Raw genomic sequence first — 24,386 nt, 5'->3', positions numbered from 1 at the left:
TTAACTGCTGTGGCATCTGCGATTTCTCACAGCCCGCAATCTCCTGGACCTGCTACCTTTGGGGCACTCTGGCGGCAACCTTCTCATTTACAGATGCGCCAGAGCGCCTGGGGACCAACTCCGTTGGTGACGGTGCGCGGTACAAATACCTTTAACATTTAACATCTTGGTTGGTCAAGTTGCGCGCTGTCTCCCCTCGTGGTTTTGATGCCTGTTACCACAGCAGGGAGACCCCTTTAACCATCAAACTGCATTGGGTGAGTGGCTGACTTTTCTTCTCACCATTGCTGCCATCTGTTTGATAAATGCTGCGGTGAAACCTCTATTTAACTCAGGATTCCCCCCTCCCATACCCCTACCTTAATGGATGGCTGGCTGGTGAGGGCGGGTTCACCCGAGGGGATGGTACACTCCTGCCAGAGATTGGCGGATAGTCTTCATCAGCTGGGGTTCTCCCTCAACCAGAGGAAGTCACAGTTGTGCCCCTCCCAGGATCTGGTATTCCTAGTGGTGCGTTAGAACACTGCCGCTCAGTGTATGTTCCGCACACCTGAGACGCTCCTTTCACTTTACAAGGCGATATGGCACTTATTGGCCAACTCGACCACCTCATCATGGTGGTTCCAGCACCTTCTGGGGCTGATGGCCTCTTACGTGCTCACAGTGCAGCACCTCGCCTCAAGATGAGGTGCCTCCAGCTCCACCTGGCGACCTATTGGGCGCAGGAGGCGGGGGTCTCATTCGGACAGGATCCCAATTCCCACTCTGCTCCTGTCCGATCTTTACTAGTGGTTGATGGATGCCAATGTTTCAGTGGGTCCCCCCTTCACCTGTCCAGAGCTTACCCTGGGAACGACGACGACTGACTCTTCTCTTTCAAGCTGAGGGATACGCGATTCATAGCAAATCAATCTTCTCAAGAGCAGAGCAGTGACCTGGCCCTCAATACGTTTCTGCCCCGCATCAGGGACAGGTCTTTTCTGGTCAGGACGCACAATTTTACTACATTTTGCCTGAACAAGCAGGGTGGCACCCGTCCTCCTCTGCATGCATGTGGCATTGATCTGGGAATGGGCCCTGACAGAGGGGATTTGGATTTCAGCTGTCCACCTCCCGGGGGACACCAATACGGAAGTGGACCAGCTGAGCCACTTGAGGTTCAACACCTACGAGTGGGAGTTGCACACCGACTCTTTGTTGCCCCTGTTCCAGCGTTGGGGGTTTGTGGACCTGAACTTGTTTGCATCTCCTCTGAATGCCAAGTGCCCCCAGTTTACTTCATGGTCAAGACTGTGTCAGTGATCTCTGGCAGATGCCTTCCAGATCTGTTGGCACGGCTGCAGATGTTATGCATTTCTACCACCTTGCTTAAGTGGACCCTCCTTAAGTTCTGGGCTTCGGTGTGCTGCCGTCTCATCCTGATTGCCCCCCACTGGCCTTCGAGAGGCTGATTTTCGGATCTGCTGCAGTTGTGCTTCCAGAGGCCTGTCCATTTTACGATTTAACCGTTGTGTAGATGGGGCCTAATGTTTAATTATAGATTGTACTAAATGCACAGTTAAATTCACGTATGTGTGCCTGTTGGGCATCAGTTGGTCTGTGGAGCCAAAAGTAGCTCCTGGTAGCTGTTGGTGTCAAGCTCACCAGGCTCTTCTAAGCTGGAAGTAGGCGCTAAATAGCTTCCAGCTCCCCTCAATTTCAACCCCTATTATGCTCCAGAGCGACTAGATCATATGTACACCAACCGCCACCACTTTAGTCCTCACTTTAAATCGCCTACTGTAGACCCTTTGGAGGTATCTTTTAACTTTTCAGTTACTTTCTTTTTGGAGCTTTATCCCTGATAGAAATTGCCTGATTATTGGAGTAAGAATTGAGCTGCCATTTCTTTTTCTTTTTTTATCTCCCTCCTAAGGATTGACAATATGATCATTTTTGCACACCTATTTTATTAAATTAACTTCCTGTTTGACAGATACCATTCCACCTCATAGAAAAAATGGAATCAGGGTAGTCCCTTAAAGCATAAAGTGGATTGGGACTTTGTGGGATATATCTATTGTTAAACCAAAGGTATCCACTATGCTAAAGTAAAGAAGATATTATTAAAGATAGATTCAACCAACTTAATTTGTTTTGTATCCTATGCCGTGGATATCACAATTATTCTTTGCCACAATATTTTTACTCTGAAAACATTCCTTGTTTTTGACAAAATAATTTATTTTGCATTTTCAAGAAAAACATATAAATGTAAATATACAATCTAAATTGATGAAAAGGTTGTAAAACAAAAGAAAGTTAGAAAAGAAACATTTGGTTCAATTTTTGCAAGTGAGTAGATGCAGACAGTGAGTAAACCAATAAATATGAATAGTACAAAAAATGTATAAAAATGGAAAAGCCAAATTCAAAAAAACAGAGATAAACTCTGGCGGGCCAACATTCAGTATGCAGGTGCCGCTAATTAATGAATGCAGGTCTGCCATTCCACCGACTAGGGCTAGCTGGTATGTAGAACTTCAGGAGAGCGTTTTTTTTTAAAGAACATTTTTTTTTCCATTTAGAATTTATTAAGCATTTTGATAAAAACCACATGAGTACCAAAAGCCAAACAGAACCATAGAAGAGAAAAAACAAAACGCCCCTCGCCCACCCCGCCCATGAGGACTGCCGAGTTCACATCAGGGAATGTAACCAAAACAAAAACAACATTTGGGGATCGAGAGACAGCTATCGACTGACGCCAAGGGTTCAAGAGATACCAGCGGGCCGGGAGAAAGCACACATAATTCAGAATAAGCTGGAGGGCTAGGATTTCACACTAAGGAATCGGTCAAAGTCTCAGGGCACCACAGTCCTCGTGTAGGAGCATCAAGGTCCAGTCCAGCAGGAAGGATTCCATTGTATCATGAGCTAGAGCCGACAGCTTCTCGTAGGTGAAAACTGCCCACAATTTGGCAAGCCATTCTGTCTTTGAGGGCACTGCCTCCCTCTTCCAGTTCTGAGCTATGGCCAGTCTACCCGCTCTCAACATGCTTTAGATCACTCCTGGGAGGGCTTCCGAGTCTGTATCCGGGGATGGGATACCAAAGAGAAGCTCGAGGGGGCGCTGCTCAAGAGCGATGCCCATAATCGCCTTAATCCATCTCAACAGTTCTGCCCAAAAGACTTGCACACAAGGACATGCCCACCACAAGTGGTACCAGGTACCCCGTTGACCACAGTCCCTGGGGCAAAAAGAAGAGACCCCCGGAAACATTTAAGACAAACCCACCGGGGGCAGGTGCCATATGTGAAGAATCTTAAAATTGTATTCCATTGCCGCTGTGTACAGCATCCCCGAGAAGAGAGCCCCAAAGAGTTTAGCCCAAGTGGAGTCATCCAACGCCCTCCCAATCTCATCCTCCGATGGTTTCTTAAATTCCTGTCTTCCTGAGAAGTGCGTCGAATTGAGGACATAATAGAGTTTAGACAGGCATCCCTTTCTCGGAGTATTCTGCAGTTACCTTTTCAAGGGGCGTGAGGGGACTGGCAAGGTGTTCCTGCCAATAGGGGCTAGTGAGGAAACCCTTAACCCAGAGATAATCAAAAACAGACATTGAGGCATCTCCCAAGGTCTCTACTTAGACTGCATACTCAATGAATCTATCCTGGCGGAGGAGTTGGGCCGCATGCTCTAGGCCCGCATCGGACCGCAGTTGCGTGTTACAAAAGCCTTTATTACCCAAATCAAGGGGTGGACCCCACAAAGAGGACAGAGGGGTAAGGCCAGGATGAGAGGGCCTGATTCTCTTTGTCAGTCTTGTGGGCACTATGGAAAAACTCCAATGTCGGGTGAGTTTTCACACAACTGGGGAGGTCAATGAACGACGACCATAAAAATTCTCCCGACTTTCCTCTGGTGAGTATGAGTGTCTTCAATGTAAGCCCAGTAAGTACGCAACTCATCCCTCATATGTTCCAACATAACTCTAAGCTGGGCGGCCTTATGGTATAGGCAGAAGTCCGGAAGTCCAAACTCCCCCAGTGACCTCGGAAGCGTCAAGGTTGAGTGCTTAATTCTGGGTCTTTTGCCCTTCCACATAAACCGTTGTATCATAGACTGCAGGGATCTAAAAAAACCTTCAGGGATCATGACCGGGAGAGACGTAAAGAGATGCAAGAGACTAGGAAGGATATTAATTTTAACAGATACCATGCGACCGAACCATGATGGGGTTAACGGTGCCCAACGATCAAGATCTAACTTAATTTTGGCAAGGATCGGACAAAAGTTTAACTCAAAAAGGGTGCCCAAGTCCCTAGGAACGAGGACTCCAAGATATGGCGTTGCCTTCTGCTCTTCTCACCCCACAGACAGCATCCCTCCACGCCGGTGTCCCGGTTCCAACTCCCCATTGGCATAATACAGGATTTTTATGGGTTCATTTTTAGCCCCGAGAAGGACTCAAAGGCGTAGATCAAGCCCAGGAGATTGGGAGCAACACGCTCAGGTTAGTTAGATAGGCCAGGATGTCGTCTGCAAAAAGCGAGAGTTTAAAATCTAATTCCCCGACCCTAATCCCAGTGAGCCCTGGTGTTGTCGAATGGCAACAGGAAGGGTCTCCGTTACCAGGGCGTACAGGAGGGGGGAGATCGGGCATCCCTGACCGGTCCCCCTGGAAAGGTGGAACGGGGCAGAAACTACACCATTCACTGATAGCCTTGCCATAGGGCCGTTATACAAAGAAGCGATCCACCCACAGAATTTCCACCCAGACCCATCCTTCACAGTACCTTACCCATATATGGCCACCCGACCCGATCAAAGGGTACGCTTCGACATTGTTTCTCGAGGATTCGTGAATAAGGTCCAGAGTCTTTCTAATGTTGTCTGAACCCTGCCTACCGGGAATTAGACCCACTTGGTCCCCATGGACCAGAGACGGCATGAGAATAGCCAACCTGTTGGCAACGAGTTTCGCCTGAAACTTAACATCAGTGTTGAGTAAAGAAATCGGCCGGTAAGATGAACATAGGGATGGATCTTTCCTCTCCTTGGGAATCACAACTATACAGGCAGAAAGCATGGATTGGGGGAGGGCCCCCGAATCCAGGGTTGAATTAAACAACTTAGCTAAAAAGGGAGCGAGAGTAGAGCGGAAGGACTTATAGAAGGAGACTGTGAAACCATCATCACCTAGGGTAGTACCACCTTTCATGGAGCTTATCGTATCACCAACCTCCTGGGATGAAATGGGCTTTTCCAGAGCGCTCAACACTTCCTGGGGGGAGGCGAGGGATTGGTATCGATTCCATAAAAACATCAGCATCCCCTAAATATTCCGTAGTATAGTATAGAGCTTCTCATAATACTGACGAAACAGCTCTGCTATCCCTGGGTCATCTAAGCATTTGACATCCCTCTGAGTGAGCAATGAGTGAACCCTCCTAGTGTTCCTAAGCTCCCTTAATACCCACTCCAGGATCTTATCCGCCTTTTCCCCCTTCTCCATGTACTTTTGGTTTAGGAAAGCGAGCTTCCTCTCGGTTTGACACACGACGAGCGCAGACAATTTCGCCTTGAGCTGTTGGAGTTCTGCCTACTTCCCCGGGAGCATATGGGATCTTAATTTTCGCCCTGGCTGGATGGTCTCTATCCTACCCCTAAAGAACTTCTCCTCCTTATCTCTCTCACGCTTCCTTCTTGCCCCCATCTCGATAAGGATGCCTCTGATTGTGGCCTTAAAAGTTTCCCAGACACTTGCATCCCAAACCTCCCCATTTGTCATTAATTGCAAAATATTAATTTATGGCTGCCAATAAGTCTTGGGCTAGCTCCTTGTCGCGCAACAAGAGGTTGTTGCCAGTCTATCCCGAACTCCCCAGAGAGGCTGGGGGGAGCCCTATCTGGTCTCTCACAAGGTCGTGGTCCGACCACGGGATCAGTTCCACCCTGAAGTCAGATACGCTACTATCTGCAAGAACGTAATCAATCCTGGAGAACGAGGAGTGGGGGCTAGAAAAAAAGGTGAATAAGGGGTCAAATCCCTGACGTGTAGAATGCGAGTCAAAAAGGCCTATAGCTTCATTTGTACTCCGAAAGGAGGCCGCCATCTTCCTCTGGCCTCGCCCATCAGTACAAGGGCGATCAGACTTCCTATCTTGATCGGGAAAGAGAACCATATTAAAGTCCCTGCCCACTACATGGGCCCCCTCCGTGAATGCCATCATTTTTGTTTTTGTCTCCTCCCAGAAACGGTCTTGTGCTTTGTTGGGGCCATAAACCGACACCAAAGTAATTTTGGATCCCCTGATCTCCCCCTTGACCATAATAAAACGGCCCTCTGGGTCCTTTTGCTGGGCACGAGCTATGAAGTGAGCCTTAGGAGACACTACCACTGCTACTCCCTTCTTCTTGGCCTGACATGAGGCATGGAACACCTCCTGAATAGCATTGGACCTGAGACATTTCCCTACCACTTGCCCAGTGCGTTCCTTGGAGAAATAGAAAGTGAAGCTTCAACTGGTTGAATTCCTTAACCACTAGAGACGTTTTATAAGGGGAATTCAGCCCTCGAACATTCAAAGAACCCAGCGTCAGAGCTTGAAATGAGTCAGCCATCAGGGGAACGGAGTATTCTCCCATTCCCTCCAGGAGAGCTAGCATCATCTTCGACCCCCTGACAAAGCAATCTAGCAAAATCCCATTCCCTGAGAATAACCCTCAAAGGGATAAAATACCAACTCAGCAGTGACCTCAACAAACAGAAACCCCCCCCTTGAAACACCCAAACCAATCCCACAACCCAACTTAAAACCAAACCCCCGCCCCCTTCCCAGCCCCCCCACCCGTTGAGCGCCTGGTCAGCCTGCGACATGGGAAGCGCCGCCTATCCAGGCCACCAGTGCCTCCCTCCAACGGGATAGAGATTAAGATAAACACCCTCATCTCCCCCCCAAACACAGCAAACACCTGTACAAATCAAACCCCCCCCCCAAAACCCAGTACCAAAACAACCAGACAACCCCCCAGACAGGGTCAACCTGGACCTCGAGACCCAAGCCAGACATCTGGATTGTGATGCACAACCCAACAACTGAGGACACCCACCACGGAACATGCTCTAGAGTGCCGCAAGGGGAGACTCAGTCAGCCAAGGGCCTGGTAGATGCAGGGGCCACCCTCCTGAACTTCCTATTGCCACAGACTCGCCGCCTTTCAGAGAAACCAGCGGATTTATGAGCCTCCATGGCATCTCCCCTAGGGCCACTTTGACCGCTCTCTGGCGGGGGATCCCCCAGCAGTTCCAGGGACACCCTACCAATGTCCTCCGTGACCACAGAGTACTTGTAGCCATCATGTTCAAAGGAGAGTGAAAACGGATGTCCCCATCTATATCTGACACCCTTGGATTGAAGCCATTTCGTTAGAGGACAGCATAGCCGACGACGAGCCAGAGTAAAGGCTTGAAAGGTCCTGATAAATCATGACTTGCGCACCTTCCTTGTCAATTGGGCCCTTCTTCCGTGCTAACTCCAAAATTTTGCTCTTTTCCAGAAAAGTACTGAAATCTCACAAGGATGGATCGAGGGCCTTTGCTGGGCACCTCCGCCCTGTGGGCCCTGTCTATGGTGGGCTCACTAGTATTGGATCCGTCGAATAGTTTGCTGACCACCCCTTTGACTGTTCTTAGGATGTCCGACTGCGTTTCTCCATCTCTGTCCAGGATCCCCAGGAACTTCAGGTTACCACGACGCTCCCTATTCACCAAGTCATCAAGCTTCAGGGCACACCTCTCGTCTCTTCTCTCCAATTCAGATAAGCGCATGTCAAACTGGGTCTCCAGGAGGTCAATGGAAGACTGGTTGGCCTCTAGGGCTTGCACCCGGTCAGCCACCGCATCCACGTTTTTGTCGAGGGAGTCCAAGCGCTTGCTGATATCAGCCCTAAAGCCCCGGATCTCCTCCAGCAGCGCCGTCATGTTTCTGTTCACTTCCTGCGCATCCATTGTTTCGGGGTGAGCTGGAGAAAGCATGCTATTTCCCTCTATGCTGAGAGACGTGGCGTGGCGGAACCTCTGAAGGGAATGCGCCCAGTCCATCCGAGGAGGTATCAGGCGGAACCTCGTCCCTGGCCGCGAGGGGGAGGAAGGGAAGAAAGTTCAGACGACCCCTTGATTCCAGCTGAGTAGGCCAATCCGCTGGTATGGTAGACGAGGCCAGTCCACTTAGGGAACCCCAGGTTGCATTCCCAACACACCCACAGATAGGAGACCTCGGGGCTGACTGACTATGAGGAACGTGAGCCCTCCGGTTGGACCGGGGAGCAACACTATGACTAGGAGAGACCTCTTGTCTAAAGCTCAGAGGGCGGCGAGACCAGTCACTACAGCTGGATCTTTGCAAACTAATGCAGGTATGTGGTCTGGTCCTGGGCAACTGGAGGGTCAGACAGCCCGAAACCCCCGAGAGAAGGAACAGGAAAGCGAGCTTCTGACGCAAAAGCAAGGTCGCTGGAGAGCATGCAGGTGCAGAAGCCTAAGACCATGAAGGCGGCCTGGGATCGCTGCGGAAAGGCCCCACCGCCTCAATGCGAGGGACAGGGCGACCTTTGCGTCTCAGACAAAAACCGCTGGGTGCTCCAAATCCAAGTCTTCACAGGCTATGCGCAGGGGCACTTGGGGGCATGAATTTCCATGGGTATCTTGCCTAGGGAGGGGGGGCCTTGTTCCTGGGGACCCCCCCCCCACTGTCCACTCTTGTGCTGCTTGTTCCCCCACCGCCAGCACTTAGCTTAGGGGACGAGGTTCCCGGTCGAGGCTCACCCGCGGGTATGTGGATGAATACTCCACTCCAGCCGCTCTGACACAGCACAGGGAGAGTGGAGTTTTCAGGCGCCGCCAATCCCCCGAGCCGCGCACCCCTTCAGGCCCTCGTTGACCTAGCACCTCCAAGATGGGATTGGGGCCGCTTCGCGCCCCAGGCTCCTCACGAATGGCTTAATTCAGCTACCGTTCTTGGCTCCGCCGAGGTCCAGGGGGTCTCTGTCTGGAAGAGATAGTCCAGGAGGGGCCCCGGGGGCAGCCTCCCCTGATCCCAGCGTCAGGTATCCCTCCCCCTCTCTCCTCCAGTGCCATTGCAAGGGGGAACCGGATCTTCACCGGGCCCTCGGCAGGCGCAGCTTAGGTCTCTAAATCAAGCGGAGCCCCCACTCCGGCCTTTCGGAGCGGGGGGCCAAGTCAGGATCCCACTGCCTAGGTTGCCGACACAGGGGTCTCCCACCCAGTTCCACCACAGCATAGCACCGTCCCCTTGGCGCGGGTGTATGGACGCGGGAACTCCACCTCACCAGAGGCACCGCCGGATCTCCGTATTCCGTCGGCACAGCAATACCAGACTTGGCACAATCGAAGCACCAATGAAAACAGCCGCACCTGCGGGTCGGGGGTCCGGTTCTCTATATTGGGAGTCTTGGGGGGGCTCAGGTCCCTTTGCCCCCATCTCAAAGCGGAGACCGACGGAGATGCGCTCGACCATCTCTGCGCCCCCTGGTGGCTCCCTAAAAGAACTTTAATAACTTTTTTAAAATTATCATATAATGTCCTACAATTTCAACGTCAGTTTGTCATTTGTTTAATAACATCTTGCATTTCTACACAGCCATCACTAATGCACGACACATTAACCAAACCACAAGCAGTTTTCTTTAGAGAAATACAACTTAGTCAAGGGTGAGCTGTCTGTGTCCCTTCCCCTTGATCCCAGCCCACTACCCAGTTCTACTCCAATTTTTTACTTCTATCCACCCTACCATACACATCCTTAACTATCCTTCTCCACACTTCATCTCAGTAGAACACTCATGGGGATTTATCGTCCGGCGAACTAAACATTGAGTGTACCTGGTCATTCCATGCAGCCACATTCTCTGAGCTCTCAAGCCTGCCCTCATAGCCCTATACCAGACAGTGGCCTCAGCCATGAACCAGCGCTTCAGGTCACTCAACAAGCAGTCTATGCAAGGTCCCTCCTGGGATTTCCAAACCATATCTATCCTCCTCTTAGCAAGCACCGATGCCAAATCTAATATTCTATTTTCTGGTTTTGTCGTCTTGGGAACTTGCCAAGAAAATATGCCTCTGGTGACCTGCTACATTCCGTAATGCCCCCTGCTGTCAACCTAATCTCCACCTCCCGCCAGAACGCCCTGATCACTGGGTATGCCTAAAATGGTTCCATGCTCTTATTTCTTCGAATTCTCCCCCATACGCTCCCTTCCCCTTCATCTCTGCCCCTACCCAAAACCCCTCCCCACTCTGTTCTTACCCCTTACCCCACAGTTCCCTAACAATTTCGATGAGCATGGTAAAATACTATGAAGTAAGTACTGTCGGCAAAAGAATGAGATACCGCCCAAATCATATGGAACTTATTTGCTCCTTCCATTCCACATCTGGGGCACCCCTTACCCGTCGAGCCAGGAAATAGCGATATCACATGTGGTGTCATATAAGCCCTGTGATGAACATAAAACTAGGTATAGGTATTTCTCTATACCTTTTCCACACACAAAAATACCCTAGTCCACTCTGTGAATTACCTGCCCAGATCTGTCTCCTACTTGTTTTTTCCCCCCATGGTTCATCGGCAGGCAGTGCTGCCAGCAACCCCTCATACAAACTCTTCTGTAAAACCTCTTAATGGTGATGCAGGTCTTTCTAGCTAGTATCGGGATAGGAAGTTACATAAATGGTGGAGCCTTCTTCATAATTATTTGAAAATGGAATGACTGAGCCCCCTGATTATTAATACATGTTTGTTATGTTGTCCATATAAAAGTACAATGTATAGGTATTTCTTTTTTTTTCTCACGTTTTTTCTTGAAGTTATGAAATGTATTCATTTAATGCTACTCTTTGGATGTATGAATATAGTTTTGTACTGGGTTAATTTTGTTAGTATAACTCAGATGATCTTTAGTGTTTTAATAGTTATGGCCAATAAAAACAAAAAAGAACGACTCGAGGAAACCGGACCAGGAGACCTGAATAAGCAGGCTCAGTAAGCAAGCCACACAGAAAGACAAGCCTACCATTCACAGCGACAGTGTTATACAGGAACCAGAACTGCACCACTCTCTATGCCTGATGGCCAGACACGTCAGTTTTCTAATTGACCAAAACCTTGTTGTTTTTAGGGAGTCGACCACCCCTTTCTTGTATTCTCTGCCTCCCTGTAGGGTTTCCAAGTTTGCTCCTGTGATTGCCACGTTCTTTTTCCCAATTACACAGGCTGCACTTTTGGATCTACTCCATTTGATGTAGACCACTGGATGTCTTAAAACACAAACTGTTAGGTTTTGACAGAAATCACCTGCAAGCCTGAAGCAACAGAAACACTACTAAATAGAATTTTGCCATCACATCAAGTTTTTCTAAGGGCAAATTATGATGCCCTTTGGTTAGTAATTAGTAGACAATGAAAGGCGCCAAGATGATTCTCTTCTTTAGTTCTGAGGTTGAATCAATCTCGTAATTTTCTCATTAAAGTCCAATAATAGAAACCTCCACTTTATAATTCCAAAAAGGTGCAGTGTGATCAGTTTTTTGCATACAAATTATCAATATAGCATGATCATCTAATGGAAGGCTTAAGAAGAGCAGGTTGTGTTGCGATCTGAAAGCAATTAATGATGAAAAATTGGATTTGGAAAATAAACATTATCTAGATAAAGACTGTAATTTGGTGCTATTTTTTGTTAACATGCTGTTTCATTGTCCTTACCTCATATTGTTTCACACACGGGGGAGTTATATAATATTTGCACCCGGGGAAGGGTGCTCAGTCAATCAGGTGGCTAGAACAGCAGGTGAAAAAAATATAATCCATGCATGTTGTCCCAGCAACCAGAGGCCTTTCCCTGAGCGGCACTTTTTATTTTCTTCTTTTTTTTTTTAATTGCGAGGAGGCGACAGGGCGCACCTCCCTGTTGTTTCCTCACCCCCTCGATTTACCTGTGGGAACAGAGCTCCTCCTGCCTTTTTTTTTCTTCCAGCACAAATCTCCCGATGAAAAATTGTGAAAGCCATTTTCACCCCGGATGAACCCCGGGGTGCAAATGGCTTTCATGCCCTTCCAGTCGGGCAGACATTGACTTTAATGACCCACAACCCAAGCTTTGCTCAGACCTGACTTAGCTCGGTCTCGTGGGCTGTTAAAGGCCATGTCCGCCCTCGTGGGTGGGTATGAAAGCCATAGTGGTGGAACTGTTTGTGATTTCATCTCATGTCATCTTTTCCGGTTTTCAAAATGGTTGATTTGAGGTCTTTTTGTCATTTCTCTCACTTGATAGGTTTTCTCACTGAGTCTGGAAAGACAAGAGCCAGCGTTATTCTCTGCACTTCAAAAGAGTGTTCCTTCCAGGTCACACAAATGGGTTTGAAGGTGAGGTTTCTGAAATAATTGGAATGCAGTCAAATTAAAGCAGTGAAAAATTACAAATATTATTTTGGATTTCACCTGTCAGTTTAGATGCCCCTGAATACTTTTATTTTTCTAACCACAATGTTGTTTTTCAAAACTTTTCCATGACAATCCATCCGTTTGCACTACAATAAACTATGAATTTAGCCATTGATCGTGTTCCATCTTTGGTTCATTTGTAAGAATATCCCCCTGCCATTATGCAAACTTCCCAGAATAGTTTGTAAACTCTAGTTTAAAGACTTTTCTCACTGTGTATCATTTTGGTAGTGGCGTTCAGGTTTATTTTGTGACTTTTTTTGTTGTTGCTGGCATTTGTTTTGCTGCAGAAATTGGATTTTTTAATGAACTATTTTACCCTTTCAAACTTCATTGATGCTTTTTTAATTATTTCCATTTCTGTGAGAAAATGAGTTCCAGAACCATAGTACATTGCATAGTACACTGTCTTGTATATAGTTACTGCGTCACTTCAGAAATCTTCTTTTCAGGTTTTATGGCCGTTCTCTTGTTTAGACCAACTCTGACCCATTGTAGAGTTTTGGGCAGGCCTCATTTTTGTGTGTATCCGTCTGATTTGAGACAGCTATTGTTTATAACATTCCATCTGTGTAAAGTGCAGTGAGAAGTGTGCCAGCAGTCGAGCAGTCATGCATGGGTGAGGCGATTGAGGCGAGATAACCAGAAACTCAACATCGTGGACGATGAGTTTTTTTTAGTCTTGTTTGTGAGGTTTTTCGCTTGAATGACCGCCTAGTACAAATGCCAGGGAAAGCAAAGCAGAACAAATCTGGTTATGGCTTGCCCTCTAAAGCTATGGAATCAAATGGAAGTAAGCTTCTGGCTGCCAGGCATGGGGATGCTAATCAAGATCAAGGGGATGATGCAGAGGGTGTATCAGTGTACTGTAATGAAGGCAATACCTCATGGCAAAATAACTGATTTCTTTGCTCCTAGTGAGAGCAGTATTGATGTCGACAGCAAAAGTGTGGCTGGTTATGAGCAAGGCCAGCTGCATTCTCTAAATCCACCATAGTGGATAACTCCTTATTAAATATTTGTTATTCTCTGCAGACAAAGGTATCAGATAACCAGAGATCAACCGAGGTTGCGATTGAATGTGAGCGGGATGTCCCTGAAATGGATAGAGTTCCGAGCACGAGTAAGCTTAACAATAGTTTGACCGAGACTCGTGACTTATTTGCGTACCGATGTGAGGGGAATGACGATCATTTCAGCCTGTACTGTGGTGATGATGTCTTCAGTAACTATGCTACAATTTGCTGTCAACATATTATTAAAATTGGGTAGTAAAATTCATGAAGCTACACGTGGGGTGATGCTTACATGCATCGAGAACCTGATAACAGTGGGCGATTAGCAGCGCAAAAACAATGAAAATCTGAATCCAAATAAGAGTGAGAATGGTAGTGGCCCCGAATTAGAAAATAGCAGAATTGTTATTCCTGACACAATAAGTGGTTAAAGGAGGACAACTTAAGCAATATGCGAGATAATGACTTGAGAAAAGATAGTGAAGATAGCAGATGGTATGTGACGCTGAAAGAGAGAAGACAGCAAAATGGTAAACGGCAAAAGTGGTCAAAAGAAATAGTTGAAGTGACCACAGGAGAAACGCTACAAAAGCCAATAACTTCAAAAAAGGCTAGAAAAAGAGCCAATCGAAGATTCAAAAGATTACGTGCAAAGGAAGGGACATTAGTTGAGTCGTAAAAAGTCCTGAGGTTGGAGAAAAAAAAAGACCAACAAGGCGATGAAGAGGAGGGCTGTGTAAGGGAGCAGAAGTAAGATTCAGACACTTGCATGATTATAGCTTGGGCTTTAAACTTCTATGCGTTCTTGAAGGTTGGATAAATGCCAAAATATCCCTAAGAGGGGTTTTTCTGCATTAATATTATTATTATTATTAAAATGTAATAAAGCGCAAATTAAGGCCCAAAGGCATCTAGGCGCTGAGCGGAGGAGGGCAGATTTTACTAGAGCATACCTAAAAAAAAAAGCCAAACAGGTGGGTTTTAAGTGCTTTCCTAAAAGGAAAGTAAAGTATTCAGGTTGCACTCTCAAATGTAATGGGAGGGCATTCCACAAACTGGGGGCAAGTACTGAAAAAGAGCACCCACCTATCCGCTTACAACGGAACTTGGGAGTCTTCAGAAGAGCCTGTGATTCAGAATAAATACTTCTAGCAGGTACATGCCTAACCAGCTGCGTCTCAGGTACTGAGGACCAGTGTTATAAAGAGCTCTGTGTACCACACACAGAGTCTTGAACTCGATTCGCGCTTCAGCAGGCAGCCAGTGTAGTCGGCGAAGAAGAGCAGCGAAAAGAGTCAAACAGGGAACATTAAGTTCTAAACGCGCTGCTGCATTCTGTAGCATCTGCAATCTCTGAATCTGGGTCTTTGGCTGTCCCAGATAAATGCCATTTCAGATATATATAAACCCCATTATCGAATATCTAACCATTGTGGTACGATTTTCCTGGGGGGGCAGAGGAAGAATTATTCTCAAAGTTTTCAATTTCCCGAAACCGGACACACAGATTGCAGAAATCTGAGCTTCACGAGAGCCATTAGGGAGGAGTTTCACACCCAGGCTCTTAACTGAGGCACAAGGGACAGGACAATGGCCAAGGGATCAGGCCAGTATTGCGAATTCCAAAGGTGCCTCAAAGAAAGTAATGACTGTCAGGATGTCAATAAAAAACTGTTGTCTTCAAAACCTACTACTGACCCTGACACACTTAACTTAATCTAAAGTGTAAAAGAGGTGATCTTCTTAGAAAATTTATAGTGGAAGATTTCTCAAAAGGAAAGGTTCAGATGTACCTCTGGTTCTCTTTGAATGCTCTCAATGTTCCAACTGATTATCTGATTCTAGCCAAGTCCTCAGGGAAAGGGCTCCCTTCCCCTGGGTTCTTCTTATAACAGACTTTGCGAGTTATGTTCAAGAGGATACTTCTCCCTTCTTAGCCTTTTTCCTTTGTTTCTTAGGCTTTTAAGAAGGATTCACATAGTGTTATTTCATATATGGGTGCAGACTAAGACTTGCAATGTGGCAATACAATGACTTGGCATACTCCTGTGCCAAGTAGTATTGTCCTTAAATGTCTCTGAGGCTTTCAGGTTCCTAGCCTCATCTTATATTCCTCTTTCATGTGGGTGCGTGTCCCAGACTTGCAATACAGTAACACGAGACATGGTGTACTCTCCTGCCAAGTAGCTGTGTTTCACTTAACTGCTTCAGTGACTTTCAGGCTCTGTGACCCTCTTAGTATACTTCTTTCATTTGGATGTGTGTCCGAGACTTGCAATGGGGCAACACAGTGACTTGGTGTACTCTCCTGCCAAGTCGGCGTGTGCACCTTAAATGTCTCTGTATTATTTTGGGTCCCTGGCCCTTGTTTCCCTGTGTTCCTGGTTGCTTTCTTGCTCAAAATTGGATATAGATCGACTCGAGAGCCCGTGCATGATGGCGGCGAGCTAGAGGAACTCCGGTGCCACCCAAGTTCGGTACGCTGAATTCCCCCGCTTTACCTATGGGGTGCCGCATATGAAGAGGGGGGGACCAGTGGCGGAATAGGCAAGGATGCCACAGCCCAACGCTTGACTTGCCAGGAGCCTCCATACCGTGAAAGAGCTCCGCCGAATAACTGGACACAACTATTGGCGCAGAACATTCTAAAGAATACCCTGGATTCAGCAGAGATAGCAGGATGGGTACTGGCATAAAAGACCCTGTTACAACACCATGCATGGCTCAAAAACTCTGGCTTTAAACCGGAAACACAGGCTTCTCTAATTAATAAGCCTGTGTAAGACTCTGCCCTCTTTTGTAAGGCGGTCGACGAGGCCCTTGAAACAGCAAAAAAAAAAGCACAAAACACTGAAGTCACTGAACCAAATCTCAGCCAAGCCATTTGTCCAAGGGGTAGTCTTTAACATCCGCCAATTCTTTCACGGGCCATCCTTTTTCTGCTCCTCCCGAGGGAACTACAGAACCAGGAGGGTCTCTTTGATATTCCGGACAGGGCACTTCCAGCAGTTTCCAGACCCCTTAACAGCAGGGATTTCGGCACAGAAAGGGTATGGGGAGAAATTCTGCGGCCAGAGGCGCGATTAACATCTTTTAAAAACGCATGGGAGTGTATCTCCTCGGACCAGTGAGTCCTCAAAACTGTCAGCGGAGGTTATTGCATAGGATTCCTGCAACCACCACAATACCACCCACCCAAGAGCAGACGGCTGTTACTAGAGCATTTACACATCCTGCTAGAAGAAGTCCAGATCCTACTGCAGAAGTAAGCGATCAAGGTCGTCCCAGATCTTCAGGTAAACAAGGTTTTTTATTCAATATACTTCCTTGTACCCAGAAAGGATCTAACCATGTGCCCTGTTTTAGATCTGCGTATGCCAAACCTAAAAAAATCAGGATGACAACTCTACAGAAAGTAATGCCACTGCAACAACAGGGATATTACATGGCCACCTTGGATATGAAAGATGCATACTTTCATATTTCAATGTTGCCAGCGTATAGAAAGTACATCAGGTTCAAAATAGAAGACGCTCACTATCGTTACAAGGTACTCCCCTTCGGCATTGCCTCTGCTCCGAGGGTATTTACACAGTTACTAGCAGTTATCTCGATGACTGGCTCATAACTGGAGACTCGTACAGGACATGTCTGGAGAATACTCAAAAGACTGTAGATCTCCTTTTCAGCCTGAGCTTTTCAATCGGCAAGAAAGTCAAGTCTGGTCCCCAGTCAAGTCAAACGGTTTCTAGGAGCACTAATTGGACACAGGACGATCTCGTCTTCCCCTCCGAGAGGGTCTGAAACCAGTTGTTCCATATCCCTCAGTAGGTAGCCAGTCGCCAAGTAACCGTACAAAAATCCCTGTGGCTACTGGGGATGATGTCATGGCCTCCGGTTGAGTGTGTTATTGGCCGTCATAAATGCAGATGATGACAGCATAACAGGTTTGCAAGGCCCATCTGTTTCAATCATTTCTTTGCAGCTACTTAGTCTTCAGTGGTCTGCCCCCACCGATTTTGAATTGTTAGAGGGGTGTGTACCAATCTGCCCATTGCCTTCCTGATGCCCAATCTTTTGGGTCCCGAACACACACACACACACCCCTAGCTACCTATATTTGTAATGACAATGTCATTATGAATGCAGTGTATGCTTTGTTCCAGACTATGCCCCATAACACTCACAATTGGTCACTCAGTGCTATGACCCCATGTCTGTGGCAGTTTAGCACTTTACAAATTCCAAATAACATAACACCTGAGAAGTATTCAGATGGTGATGCCTGTAGTTATGGTCCCAGCTGTGACAGATCTGTCTTCTATAGGTAATTTACTCTCTAAGCCTTGTGGCACTCATGCATGCTAGGCCTGGAGCGGACTTTGCTTAACCATGCCCTGACAAATCAGACAGGAACCGGGAGCACAGGTCTTTTATGTAAAAAATAGAAGCCAATATATCAAATTGTGGCACCACACAATGTAAAACATATGGCGGGTAAGGGAAATGGAATAAAAAACGCAACTGCATGGGACATAAATATCAGTGGATTCTGAGTGTAGAAAGCCAAATAAGCTCAATGCTTGCCACTCAACACTCTTCAACATATTTGAAGGCAATACAGACTGTCTTCTCCAAGAAGAGGGTACATAATCCAAGCACGCGTCTCTTTGGCCTCAAACAACACGGCAGGAAATCTTTAAAATCTGCAATGAGCTGGCCATACTTACCCCCCCAGCCCTTTGTACCGCCTTGACGTCTCACTTCACCACTAAACTTCAGGACATCCTGTCTTCTTTCCTCCTCTCTCTCCCTGCCTCTACCTCTCCCAGACTTTCTTTGGCTGCCTCCTTCACGGATCAGGCCCTGGTGTGGCCGATGACCTTCCTTCGAGACCGGCCATCACAGGTCCAACTTTCTCGGCACCACCTCTCTCAACACATGGGGTTGTCCCCCAGGGCTATATCCTCTCACCCTGGATCTTCATTGTCTCTTCATTGTCCATCTGGCCCCTTTGGACCACCTGATCTCCACCTTCTCTTCTAACTTTTGGTGTTATGCGGATGACACTCAACTCTTTCAGCTCTCGCGCGATTCAATATTGGTGCACCTCCAACGATCTCTGCCTTAATGCCGGTAAGACTGAGATCCTTCTCATTGGGACCCCTACTCCCGAATTCCCTCGCCGTCCTGTGAGGCAAAAACCCTTGGTGTCATCTTACACTCCACTCTGTCCTTTCCTCCTCACATCACAGACCTTGCCAACAAGACCAACTTCCAGCTGAACCTCCTCAGAGATATTCTACCTTTTCGAAGGGATTGTGTCCTCCGACGTATTCCTTATCTTTGATAATACGTTTCCAGCTTGCTGGCCTGGGAAATTTTTTCTGTAGCGGGCGCTGCGCGTCGACGTCCGCCGAGTCGATGTCCTTCGACGGCCACCATATCGGCGCTGACGTCACCATGCCGATAAATAGCCACGCGCTGCGTTGGTTGCTCAGTTCCATTTTTCCGCGCTTCGTGGGGCCTCGGAACGTCGTTGCTCAGTTCAGTCAGGATAACTAACTATTTCTACTCGAATATTCCTTATCGTTCTCGATGGCTTCTTCATCAGAATCGACGACGCCGCGATCTGGCTTCAAGAAATGTCGAGACTGCGGTAAAAAAAATGTCAATAACTGATCCACACAGGATCTGCTTATGGTGCTTGGGATCCGAGCACCATTGTTCGGAGTGTGAGGACTTCATGTCCATGACGGCGAAAGCCTTGAAGGAGTGCAAGGGGAAGCTCGAGAGAGGTAAGTCAGCCAAAACCTCCTCGAAAGTTTTGTCGGCTGAGTCGAGGCATTAGTCTCCTCGCCGTCGAAAACATTCCCATTCTAGATCTCGAAGTAGCTCCCACCATTCGTCGAGATCAAGCCTCTCAAAAAAGAGACGTCGAAGGTCCCATTCCTCGTCGTCTTCTGTGTCCCCAGAAAGGGTCTCCTGTCCCACTAAACAAAGTTCTCAAGCTGAGTGGGAGGAATTCAGAAAGAAAATGTTAAGCGTCTTCGAGAACGTGACCTCGACCCCCTCGAAGACAGCTGAGGGTGATACCCCGGGTGAAAAACCCAAAAAATCAAAACGCCGCGAGTCGCAGCACCCGGCGAAACATTCCACCCGAGAGCGCCATGAGCCATCGGGTAAGAAGGCACCATCTTCAACGCCGTCGTCGAAGATTCCCTCGACGCACGGATTGGCGCCGTCGACGCCGTTGTCGAAGGGTTCCTCGACGCATCAGTCGATCGACTCGACGCCATTGTCGATGCCGATGAAAGAGAGGACCAAGGCCACTCCACAGCCAACAGTGTTTTCAAGGGCCTCCGGCACGACGCCGAGACCGTCGTCGATGCCCTCGAGTAGGATCCCGATCCTCTCGAGTTCTTCGAGACCCCTTCCAGTTTTTTCGGCGCCTTCGAAGCCTGTTACATCGGCGTCGACGACATCGACGTTTTCTCGTCCAATAACGACGAGTTTGGCTCCTTCTGCCCTAGAGATGGGTTTTACTCCATTTCGGAGGTCAGAGTACTCTGGACTTTCTTCAATTTAAGAAGAGGGGGAAGATTCTGACCAGGAAACATTCGGGTTACAGAGGACCACACTGCCTATTGCAGAGGATTTCACCTCTGAGGAAAGAAGGCTGAAGGACCTACAGGAGTCGCTACATGAGGCATGTGGGCTGGACACCTCCCCAGAAGTGGAATTTGTTAAGCCAGACCCAGGGGAACATGCCGAAACACCCTATAGAACCCTGATGGCAAGAATTATTGAATTTATGGGTTGGTCTGCGCCTTCACCTGTTTTTCAACAGGATGACCTAACAGATATATTAGACAAAAGCCCACAGGAGGACCCGGTGGTCCCCTTCCATGCAGCCTTACCAAGGAAAATTGCATCTAATTGGGGAACTCCCGAAGTTATCCCTGCAGTCAATAAAAGATTGTCAACCAAGTATAGGGTAGCGGCTGCTGACCCTGAATACTTATCAAAACACCCGACTCCAGAGAGCCTGGTGGTTCAAGCGGCAACTTCATCTAGCAGTAGGACTGCTTACCCTACTGTCCCACAGGATAGAGATGACCAGAGGTACGACTCTATGGCGAAGAAAGTTTTCTCTGCCTGTAGTATGGCGTTGAAGTCCATCAACGCCACCTGTACGCTCGCCAGGTTCAGTCGCACACTATGGGAGTGTGCTTCATCAGCGGCTGACTGCATACCTGAAGGAGAGGAAAAGGAAGCCTTCCTTAACATTATTAAAGATGGCAAGGATGCCATGTGCGAATCACTTCAAACTGGCATCGATTCCGCTGACAGTATCGGCAGGGCCATGGCGGCAAGTACAACAATCCGCAGGCATGCGTGGTTGCGAAAGTCGGGCTTTGCTCCAGATGTACAGGCCAGACTTTTGAATATGCCCTTTGACGGCTCTTCATTATTCGACTGATGACAGTCTGGAAAAGTTACAGACTTATAAAGCAGCAGCAAAATCTTTAGGAGCTGCTATCCGCCAACCTTCTTTTCGCCCCTCAGGAACCTCTGGAAGAGGAAAGTCCTTTCGCTATTATTCCGCATTCGGGAAAGACAGAGGACAGCCGGCTCAAAGAGGCCAAAGGAGATCCAACCGAGGTGGACGGGTCAAAAGTACTAAGAACGCAGCAGCAGCAGGTGCCTCTTTACCCTCGGCATCTGCATCAACCGCCCCCAAACCACTCTGAGGCCTTTCCACACAATACACCTTTAGGGGGCAGGTTAACTCACCATCTGACGGAATGGCAGGCTATAACGTCAGATGCTTGGGCATTGGAAACAGTTGCCCAAGGTTACTGCCTACCCTTTCTACACATTCCACAGAGTCATCCACCGGGGAACAGCTCTCTAAAAGTTCCAGATCCGCTCCTCTTGCAGGAGATTATACACCTGCTAGAGAAAGGTGCCATAGAACCGGTACCTGTAGCGGACAGGAACAAGGGCTGGTACTCCCCCTACTTTCTCATACCAAAGAAGGACAGAGGACTGAGACCCATCCTGGACTTACGAGAATTGAACAAGTTCCTCAGGAAGGACAAGTTCAAGATGGTAACTCTCTCTCAGATCCTTCAGGCCCTCCAGCTCCAGGACTGGCTGGTATCTCTGGACCTTCAGGATGCTTATTTCCATGTGCCAATCCATCTCAAACACTGGAAATACCTGAGGTTCGCAATTGGCGACTCTCATTATCAATGTCGAGTTCTGCCATTTGGGTTGACCTCCGCCCCGAGGGTCTTCACCAAGCTGATGTCTGTAGTGGCGGTGAGTCTAAGGAGGGAAGGGATCCACGTCTACCCCTACCTGGACGACTGGCTTATCAGGGCTGTATCTTCGGAATAGGCCCAGGCCCAGCTAGATTATGTCTGCCACTTCCTTCACAGACTGGGCTTCTCCCTCAATTTAAAGAAGTCACAGATGATACCATCACAGAGACTCCAGTTCATTGGAGCAGTCCTGGACACTTCCCTGGGAAAAGCCTCGCCACCAGAGGTGAGGGCTCAAGATATTCTACAGATGGTCGCCAAGTTTCAAGATGCCCAACGTCTCCCAGCCTTCGACTTTTTGAGGTTGCTAGGCCTCATGGCATCCTGCATCTTCCTTGTGCCAGAGGCTCGCCTGAGAATGAGATCTCTTCAGTGGACACTGAGAACTCAGTGGTTGCAATTCTCAGGGAGAATGACAGATCTCCTCCGGATTCTGGACAAGGTAGCCCGCGACCTTAAATGGTGGGCCTATCCAGAGAACATCTTGAAAGGAGAACTGTTTTGGCAACCATGGCCGGAGATAACAGTAGTCACAAACGCCTCACTTACGGGGTGGGGAGCCCATGCTAACGACTTGACCATCAGCGGTCGTTGGTCTCCATCGGAGTCCAGACTACACATCAACCTATTAGAGCTGAGAGCAATCAGACTAGTGCTGAAAGCTTTCCTGTCATCAGTAAAGGGGAGAAATGTCCTGATAATGACGGACAACACAGTGGCCATGCACTACCTCAACAAAAGAGGAGGCGTTGGATCACTGCCACTGTGCAGAGAGGCGATGCAGCTCTGGTTTTGGGCAATCCAAGAAGGAATCTCTCTATCGGCTGTCCACCTAGCCGGAGAGAAGAACTTGACAGCGGACGCTCTGAGCAGGCAGAGCACAGTCTCCCACGAGTGGGAGCTAGCTCAGGAAGTCCTTCAAGAGATCTTCACCCTTTGGGGAACCCCTCAGGTGGATCTGTTCGCCACAAGCAACAACAAGAAGTGCGATCTGTTCTGTTCAAGGGAATTTCCCCCGAGAGGAGCTCTAGGAGATGCGTTTGTAGTGGACTGGGAGTTTCCACTCCTTTACGCGTTCCCTCCAGTCCCTGTTATTCCTCAAATGATCAGGAGGTTGAGAAGATTCCGGAAGACCATGATCCTAATTGCCCCGGATTGGGCCAGGAGAACGTGGAACCCAGACCTTCTAGATATGTCCATGTGTCCTCCAATCCGTCTTCCACTCAAAGAGAATCTTCTCTCGCAGAAGGGAGGTCAGGTTCTCCATCCAGACACCAGAACCCTCAACCTTCACGCTTGGCTTCTGAAAGGTTGAGGTACAAGGATTGGGATCTCCCTGATGACGTCATGGAGGTGTTGCTTTCGGCCAGAAGACCGGCAACAAAGTCTTTATACCGCTGCCGTTGGAACAAATTTTGCAGCTGGTGTAGGGAAGACGATATCGACCCTTTTTCATGTGGTACACCAACGGTGTTATCGTTTCTACTCTACTTGGCAAACTCAGGACTTCAAGTGGGCACTGTAAAAGGCTATCTCGCAGCGCTTTCTATCTTCAAGCGCACTGTGGAGGAACCATCATATTTCAAACTTCCTCTAGTGGTACAATTTCTCAAGGGACTAACTAATGTTTACCCTCCAAAACCATTCCAGGTTCCCTTATGGGACTTAAATTTAGTCTTAAACTTCTTTATGGGCATTCCATTCGAACCACTTCACTCTTGCGCGCTGAGATTTCTCACGCTTAAAACTGTCCTATTGGTAGCACTAACATCTGCTAGGAGGGTGAGCGAGCTACAGGCTCTCTCCTGTAAACCCCCACATACAATCTTCCACAAGGACAAAGTTGTCCTACAGGTGAAGCCTAATTTCCTCCCAAAGGTGGTTTCTGAATTTCATATTACTCAGAAAATTACCTTACCTTCGTTCTACCCTCCTCCCCATCCAGGGAAATAGGAGGAAAGGCTACGTAGGCTGGACCCTAGCCGAGCTCTCAGCTTTTACATCAGCAGAATTGCTAGGATCAGGCAAGCAGACCAACTGTTTGTAGGATACTCGGGTCACAAGTTGGGACTACCCATAACAAAACAAACCATCTCCAGGTGGATTATTTTGGCCATCCTGGAATGTTATAGACTAGCAGGGAAAGAGTCACCCCAAAGTCTCAGGGCTCATTCAACCAGGGGTATCGCAGCCTCTTCGGCTCTCCAAAGAGGGGTACCGGTTTGCGACATATGTGCGGCTGCCACATGGTCGTCCGCACATACATACACAAACTTTTACAATCTGGATTCCTCCACTGCTCAAGAGACCAGATTTGGCAAGGCCGGATAACATTCGGTCCATCCCTAAAGGGATACATAACACTCTCACTCCCACCTCCAATTACATACCACTGCTATGGGAGTCTATCAAAGATAAGGAATACGTCGGAGCACACAATCCCTTCGAAGAACAAGTTACTTCTTACCTGGTAACGTTCTTTCGACGGGATGTTCCTCCGACGTATTCCTTATCGCCCCTCCCATCCATCCCC

The 24,386-nt window shown here is 48.1% G+C and overlaps 1 protein-coding gene across 3 annotated transcripts in view; it reads left to right on the top strand.

Moving 5' to 3' along the window:
* ZZEF1 (zinc finger ZZ-type and EF-hand domain containing 1) overlaps window positions 1–24,386 on the top strand; it is a 3,309,810-nt gene that overhangs the window by 521,986 nt on the left and 2,763,438 nt on the right. For all 3 annotated transcript variants that reach the window (XM_069614719.1, XM_069614718.1, XM_069614717.1), the window contains exon 10: window positions 12,338–12,429. In XM_069614719.1, coding sequence (XP_069470820.1) covers window positions 12,338–12,429 — 92 coding nt within the window. The remainder of the gene's footprint in view (window positions 1–12,337; window positions 12,430–24,386) is intronic.

This window comes from Ambystoma mexicanum, chromosome 9 (genome assembly GCF_040938575.1).
Source record: "Ambystoma mexicanum isolate Mex_15411 chromosome 9, UKY_AmexF1_1, whole genome shotgun sequence".
Classification (NCBI taxonomy): domain Eukaryota; kingdom Metazoa; phylum Chordata; class Amphibia; order Caudata; family Ambystomatidae; genus Ambystoma; species Ambystoma mexicanum.
The sequence above is the reverse complement of the archived record's forward strand: the minus strand, read 5'-3'. Positions and strand labels throughout refer to the sequence as shown.